General features: G+C 42.3%; 1 protein-coding gene across 1 annotated transcript in view; it reads left to right on the forward strand.

The window, feature by feature from the left end:
* The window catches only part of glis1a (GLIS family zinc finger 1a), a gene marked incomplete at its 5' end in the record, with an annotated part of 34271 nt that extends 26782 nt beyond the window's left edge, over positions 1-7489 (forward strand). The window contains 3 exons of the mRNA XM_083888929.1: positions 5078-5211; positions 5602-5700; positions 7188-7489. Coding sequence (XP_083745055.1) covers positions 5078-5211; positions 5602-5700; positions 7188-7330 — 376 coding nt within the window. The remainder of the gene's footprint in view (positions 1-5077; positions 5212-5601; positions 5701-7187) is intronic.
* Between the last annotated feature and the right edge of the window lie 916 nt (positions 7490-8405).

Genomic DNA, 8405 nt, shown 5'->3' on the forward strand with positions numbered 1-8405 from the left:
TGTCCTCTTCATTCATTCACTTGTCCTCATCATTCACCTGTCCTCTTCATTCATTTACCTGTCCTCATCATTCATTCACCTGTCCTCATCATTCACCTGTCCTCATCATTCATTCACCTGTCCTCATCAGTCACCTGTCCTCTTCATTCATTCACCTGTCCTCATCATTCATTCACCTGTCCTCTTCATTCATTCACCTGTCCTCATCTTTCACCTGTCCTCTTCATTCATTCACTTGTCCTCATCATTCACCTGTCCTCTTCATTCATTTACCTGTCCTCATCATTCATTCACCTGTCCTCTTCATTCATTCACCTGTCCTCATCTTTCACCTGTCCTCTTCATTCATTCACTTGTCCTCATCATTCACCTGTCCTCTTCATTCATTTACCTGTCCTCATCATTCATTCACCTGTCCTCATCATTCACATGTCCTGTTCATTCATTCACCTGTCCTTATCATTCACCTGTCCTCTTTATTCATTTACCTGTCCTCATCATTCACCTGTCCTCTTCATTCATTCACCTGTCCTCATCATTCAGCTGTCCTCATCATTCATTCACCTGTCCTCATCAATTACTCACCTGTGTCCTCATCATTCACCTGTCCTCTTCACTCACCTGTTCTCATCATTCATTCACCTGTCAACCGGTGCATTCATTTATTTTTATTTTTTTAATTCAAGCCAACCTTTATTTTTTACTCAGTAACAGATGTGATTCAAAATGTAGCAAAGATCATCACTTCCAAAAAGAAAACATACTTAAGTAAAAGTAACATTCCCAATTTTAATGTGCACAAAAAAACCTCCTCAATTCCAGTAGCGTGAGTAAATGTAAATCATTACTTACCACCTCTGTTTAAAACCACGTTGAAGTACATGAAAAGAAGTGATAGAGTCTGTGTGTCTTTGTGAGACTCTTCCATCCCCTCAGAGCTTCCAGCCAGAGCCGCCACGGAATGATGCACAATCTGTCCATTGACGTCTCTTCACAGAGACTGAGGATGTCATCGAATCCCACTGGTGCCCACAGATCACCGCAGCCTGCCAAAGCCAATACCAGACGAGCACTTGTTTTTCCCTCAAACGACTTAGCGAGACGTTAAACATCTGAAAGTAAATTATCGTTGCTTCGCAGCGCAGTCGACTCCGAGCACTGACCTCATAGCCACACGCGTGTTTACTCTGGCTGCGATGAGCCATGTTGACTTCTTTTAATTATTTATTACTGGCGGGCTTCAGAGTCCCGTGCCGGCGCCTGTCCATCAGCGAGCGTTTTTTTGATGTGCGGTGTTTGTGTGTCTTGCGGTCCGCGAGCGAAGAGCTGGATCAGCTTCTCTGGAGGGACGTGTCCATCAGACACAGGCGCTCTAACCAGGATTACTCCCACAGAAACCCTATTATACAATTTAAAGGAAGGAGAAGTAATTAGGTTTTCTTTGCAGAAGCTCGGGCAGACACTGGATCCAAATAGCTGGTTTAACTGAAAGGTTTGACATTTTCTACACATTTTTGTTTTTACTGTAGCTCCGACATGAAATATAATGCACTCCAGCTTCTCGAAGAGCAATGAGAAAATAAGTGGTTTGAGGCCTAAGATGACGTTAACCCTTAGTGCTCACTAAAGGTTAACTCGTGGTAACTCTTTATATGCACATCCTGGGGGTGTGTGTTCTTCGGGCTTTAGAAAATGTGTTTTTTTCGTCGTCTTATGTGTTGTTGACTCAAAGTTATGATTAATTTTATATCGCATAATATGCAGGAGTAGCGATAATTGTGCAGGACTCACAAAATAAGAACAAGCCATACAAACTTTTTGAACTTGTTGGTCGTATAGTTGGTGAAGATTGCTGGAAGCTTGCCTAGGTTGTTTGGGAAAAAGACACTCTATATTGCACATTCTTATAGCCTCCTTAAAGCTCACATAGAGTGGTCCTGTTGCACATAAATGTTAGTTATGGAGGTCTACTTACATACATTAACTTGTTTTTATGGTCAAAAACCTCCTAGTTGCTGTAAACGAGCCGATAGAAATCCTCTTTTCTGACGGTGTTTCCCAGCTGTGAGATTTCTCAATTTCTCAACTCTCACACCCAGAAGACAGAGTGTGTTGTGATTGGCCAGTACCCGGAAGTGACATATTCAGCACACCCACTCTCAGAAGCGCAGCTCTGGAACAGTGGATGCACTGCTACTCATTATGAAAACATTGTTTTAACAATGTTTAAAAATAGCTTTTTCACGACTCCCCACCGCAGTCCCATTTATGACTTTGACCCGGAGTCCGACCCAGAGTCAGAAGACACTGTCGCTCGTGAAACACCTCCACAACGGACATTATTCTTCTTCTGCGGTTCAATGTACGCAACCGGATGTACCCGGACTAGTGCCCGGAGCAGGATGATCTGCTGTTCAGGAGAACCGCTGTTTACGTAACCGGACCGGGTTTTTTCAGAGATCTCGCTGAGCCCGAGATTACAATACAACACAGTGTTCTCAGCAGTGGCTGAACTGTTTGTTTAGAACTTTCAGGGCTTCTTAAACAAGGTAATGATGCAGATACACACTAAAAAACAGTGTTAATTGGAACTTCCAGTCTAGGTCCGCTTTAATGCTAAAATGCAGCCTAAATGCTCTGCGTTCTAAGGGTTAAATCCGTGTTACATACATTCAATCCTCTCAGATCCAGGACAGCTCTGGAACATGAATAGTCAGCAGCTGTTTTGCGTGCACAACCTGGCACTTCAGGTTAGCCTACTCATCCCTCTCATGTGATCCAGACCCGAGTATGTTGCTATTACAAAGCAGTTATGGATTAAGGCACTATAAAGTGCACATAAACACGAGATCTTAAATTCCCTATGCTGGATTCCTTTCATTCCTCCCTAGAAGGAGGGCAGCTGGATGTAGTTAGTCAGCAGGAGGAAGAAGAAAAAAAAACCCGAAGTGAGTGATGTGGGGCTTTAGCTGATAAAGTGTGATCACAGAGACAATTTCCTGAGGTTGTGCTGACAGCTGCTCGTGCGGGCACGGGCTCTTTGTGAAGCGTCTCACAATAGAAGTGACGGATCCAGACGCAGCAGGATCGCGCACACACCACGACTCAGACATCCCAACTATGTTGTTGCAGCATTGCAAGAATGTAAGCCGTATAACAGCTGGTTGTTTATATATAAGGTCAGCACTGCTGGTTCGGGGGGCCACCAGAGGGGGGGCAGTGGGGGGGGGGGATCCAGAGAAGTGTTGAATTCTCGGGCCTCGACGTCATCGCTGCACATTCATTTCAACAGTCGTACTATATCAAAGCCCACTTGTTTACATAATTCTATACAAAGCCTGGATTTTATTACAGTGGGAAGCCGCAGCCATCTGTAACTTATATCAGCTTGGGTTTCAAAAAAAAAAAAAGCCCTCTGATTAATTTAGGCTTTTATTGTATGTCTCCACTGAAAGCACAGAGTGTTAAATTAAACGTAATAGCATTTGACATGGGAAATGGGTAATAAAGAGACCCACAGATGACAAATGATAGATACGTAAAGAAATCTCCAATCGTTTTGCTTTTTTTGCTCGCTGGTCAGATGCATATGTAGAAAGATCTTGGGCCAGCAGCCATCAGTGTCTCTGACAAGGCTTGGCTTGTTTATGAAGCCCACTAAAAGTCTTCCAGCAGAAAAACCAAAGCCATTTGGCTCCCCGGGGACCAATATGCATCAGTACATCATCCAGGAGAACTCTCAGGCCATATGAAATGAGAGCGAGCTCTTTGATGAAGGAGGACAGAGGGGGCTTGAATACCATACTGGGGGTTTTTCAGCTGCATATCTCCTTGGAGAGAGATCTGACCGCCGTCCTTTCTTCTCGTCGACTTGGCTCCACTGACTCATTCATTTTCCATGTTGAGTCACAGTGTTTGTGCACAGTCAGCACATTCTTGCAGCGTAGCAATGGATACAGCCGCGCGCAGTCTGGCTTCATTAAACCACCCCACACACACTCCTCCACCTCCACCCCAAAGGTGGAAACGCTTACTCTACTCTATAAACTGCCCTGTTTGTACATGATCTGAAGTATTTACATCCTTGTGCGTGAGAACAGCTGCTGCCACACTAACGGCTAATAGTTATCTGCCTGAACTTAATGAGAAATAATCTGGGCAGGGGTGTTTCCACAGACTTTGGGGGTTCTGAAGCAAACCAATCCATTTGTACTGTATTAGTGTCTAGTTAGGTGGGGTTTCCAACCATGATGTCAATGCACTCTCATTGGCAATCATAAAAACATGTAATGGGTTCTAAAAATTGTTGCTGCTGTGTACTAATATAATTAGCCATGTTCCAAGACCCCCCTCTCAGCTCAGGGGCCCCAGGCGATTACGCGTCCTGTTGCAACGCCCCTGCGCTTGGGTTGGATTAGATCATAGGTTTGTGTAAAAGTTTAGTTTAGACCCTGCAGTCGTTTGATGAAATGAAACAATCTAATCTGTTCAAGCTTTGATTAAACCCAACGTTAAGACTGACTTACTGTAAAGCTACATTTTATTTATTTTTATAAGATTTTAAGATGTTTATAATCTGGTTTTTTTCTGTTGGCGAATAATCCCCATTTAAATAATAGTTTTGCCATTCACCCACTCATAAACCACATCTATATTCAGTGGTTATTCTACCACAGAGCTCCTGCAAAGTCAAGAGGACGAACTTGGCGCTAAGTGTCTTGCTCAGGGACACATCAGCATATAGATTAAGTTGAGCTTGTCCAACCTCCAACCTTCGGTTTGGAAGACGACCCGCACGACCGCTGAGCCACAGCTGCCCCTTTGACGAACCGATCTAATCCTAATCCACTAATCTAATGGAACCAATGGTGAACTACATTTCTTTGTGACAGAAACCTGAAACAATCCAGAAGAAGTTGACGCCAACTGGCTCAAAGTACAAAGCGAAGGCCGTCTTATAAAAATGCAGCTGGGCCGAGCCAGTCATTTGTCAGTCCTCGAGGAAATTTCATTTCATTTTCACAACTCAAGGACTCGAGTCGTGTTAATGTTTCTCCTGGTTTTGTGTCGCCAACAGGAACAGGCCGACATCGTCGTTCATGCCCGCTGACGTCAGCCCAGTGAGCTCTTCATCGGAGAGAGTAGACGTCCGGCTGCATGGTTACCAGAAAACCTACAGCCACCAACAGCAAGTGATGTCACAGCAACAAGGTACTGTCAGGATCAGTCTGTCTCACACAAATGACACTCCCACAAAACTTCACTCCGTGTGGAACGTATTTTGTCACAGAATACGTTTTATAACAAATATTAAGATGAGGAGGTTTGTGATGGTATGAGGTTTTTCCAGTGTCTTTTCACGAAGAGAACGCTGAGACACTTTGAGGGAAAACCACAATATTTTCCTCGCCTTAACCCCAGCCCTAAGTTGCTTACCACATTCATAACCAGGATTTTCTTTTCCTAATTTCTGCTTAAAGGAACATAAGAGGTTAAAACACTGTTACCTATGTTAGCACATGCAAAAAAAAGAAAGAACACAAGCAGGTTTTTGTGTTGTTCATGAGCACTCATCACATCTCTTATGTCCTCTTCTTTAAGGTTGTCTGTACGAAGAAGGGAAGGTGGTTCAACCAATCAGTGACGGAGGCTTTGAACCTGGCAGTTACTTTACAAACTTGTCCACCTCTCACTCCACAGGTACAAAAGCATCTGAAAAAACCCAAACTAAAACCTTTCTCTCATGTTATCGATGTTTTTTTTTCCTCCCCTGTACAACATCGTCCTTCCATCATCCCAGTGTACAAAGGTTGAAGAGTAAACAGGGTTTTACTGAAATTAGATGTTAGATTTTTAGAAAGGATGGATGGATTGGATGGATAACAAGTACATAGGTAGAGAGGGAAGTAATCAGATAGGTAGGTAAGTAGATAAGATATAATGAAGATAGGCAGCTAGTCAGGGAGGCGTGTAGGTCAGTTAGGTATGTAGGTTGGTAGTTATGGATCTTGGTAGTAAGGTTATCTGGTAGGTGGGTAGTCAGGTAAGTAAATGACTAACTAGGTATGTATCTAGATATGTTTATATATGTGTAGGTAGGACAGTAGGTATGTATGTTGGTAGGTAGGTGTGTAGGAAGGTCATCATGTAGGTAGGTAGGTCGGTCGGTAAATAGGTAGATGGGTACGTCAGTAGGTAGATATGTAGGTAAGTCATTAGGTAGGACAGTATAGATGTAGGTTGGTAGGTCAGTAGGTATGTATGTTGGTAGATAGGTGTATAGGTAGGTCATTATGTAGGTAGGTCAGTAAATATGAAGATAGATATGTCAGTAGGTCATTAGGTAGATATGTAGGTAAGTCATTTGGTAGGTCAGTATGTAGGTTGGTAGGTCAGTAGGTATGCATGTAGATAAAGAGGTTGGTAGTCAGGTATTTTGATCAGAAGGTAGTCAGGTAGATGGGTAGGTAGGTTGGGAGGCAGGTAAATAAGTGACTTTGGGATGTTTGCATTGTATCCACTGTATGTAAGGAGGTCAGGTGGGTAGATATATATGTAATCAGGAAGTTAGTTGGGTAAGTAGATATTGGAATATAGGCAGCTAGTCAGGGAGGCATTCAAGTCATTTAGGTATGTAGGTTGGCAGTTATGGATCTTGGTAGTAAGGTAGTCCAGTAGGTGGGTATGTAAGTAACTAACTAGGTAAGTATCAAGATATTGGTTTATTGGTAGGTCAGTAGGTATGTTTGTTGGTAGATAGATGTGTAGGTAGGTAAATATGTAGATAGATACGTCAGTAGGTACATAAGTAGGTAGGACAGTAGGTAGTTTAGTAGGTCAGTAGATATGCATGTAGGCAGAGAAGTTGGTCGTCAGGTAGGTGGGTAGGTAGGATGTGAGCCAGGTAAATAAGTAACTTTGGTATGTTTGTATTGCATCCACTGTCTGTAAGGAGATCAGGTAGGTAGGTATGTAATCAGGGAGGCAGTTATGGATCTTGGTAATAAGGTAGTCTGGGAGGTGGGTAGGCAGGTATGTAAGTAACTAACTAGGTATCTAAGTAGTAGATATGTGTAAGTATCTAGATATGTTTGTCGGTAGGTAGGTAGGTAGGTAGGTAACACTGCAGGCTCACTTTCCTTGACAGTAAAACAAAAACATCCAACTTTCTGTTTTCTTGTCCTCAGGGTTCGACATATTACAGGACCTGCAGGGCCAAGCGGGCGGAGGTTACTCCATGTCTCCCTGCCCTGACGATAGCTTTCTCTTCCAGGGAGGAGGCATCGACCGCTGCCTCAATCAGATCTACTCCATCTACCTGGACTCGTGATCACAGCACACAACCAGATGCAAAAAAAAACACAAATATTTTTGTTTTCCCCCAGAATCGTATTTGCTTTCCTGTTTTCCCAGAATGTTTTTTCTTGTTTTTCCAGGCACAGAGTGCAGCAAGTGTGACGGACAATCACATCTACAAAGTGCTGTGAACTCAAAGCTGTTGTTTATAACGGGAACTTTAATGGCACAAACAAACAAAAAAAGGACAAAAACATGAGACGCTGGGGGCAAAGTGGAAACCATAAATGGCCAAAGATGAAATCTGGTCAAATTATAGTTGTAAATAACTGGCTACAGAGATGACCGCAGCATTTGTGATCTGGGTAGAATGAGCAGTATGACTCATGTTTGATCTTTTTGGTGTTTTTTTTTTTTGTTTTTTTTTAAAAGAAGGTTCTCATTGATATTAAACTCAATAATTGAGTTTAATTTTGCCTCATTGTCAGCTGGGATTTTATAATACATTGGCTTCTATAATATTCTGGGCTCAACACACAGGGGTGTGAAGGTTGGTGGACAAAAAAAACCAAGTTTGATGTCATTCTGCTTCACACGTCCCTGTAATCTTTCTGACTTTTAGTCACATTTGTTCATATACAAATTGAAACCAAGAGAAAACTACTTTGTGCATCAGCTGCTAACAACTATGTGAAAGTGGTTTGCAGCGAGCCTCTTAACCCTAGAACACTATCGCTCTAAATCAAAACGCCATCACTAACGCCGGGTGATTTTTAACCGAGATAATAAATACACCCAATAAAAAGTACTTCAAAATATATCAAAACATGACAATACATGACAAATTTGAGTAGTTCTCTTTTATATTAAACTGTGTCATGTCTAACAAAATGAAAGAAAAGCATCATGAGGGGGACCGTATAAAAATGCTCCAGAATTACTGGAAAATTAGGAATTTGGGAACAAGAAATTTCTAAATATTTTTTTTACAATAATGAAGATGAAAACTTGATTTTCATGAAAATCACATAAATGTATTTGCTCGGGTGAAAACCACCCGGCAATGGTGTTCTAGAGTTAAATTGTCACAGGCTGAAAAGGTCAGGAAC

The sequence above is a fragment of the Microchirus variegatus genome (assembly GCF_963457635.1).
Source record: "Microchirus variegatus genome assembly, chromosome: 5".
NCBI lineage: Eukaryota > Metazoa > Chordata > Actinopteri > Pleuronectiformes > Soleidae > Microchirus > Microchirus variegatus.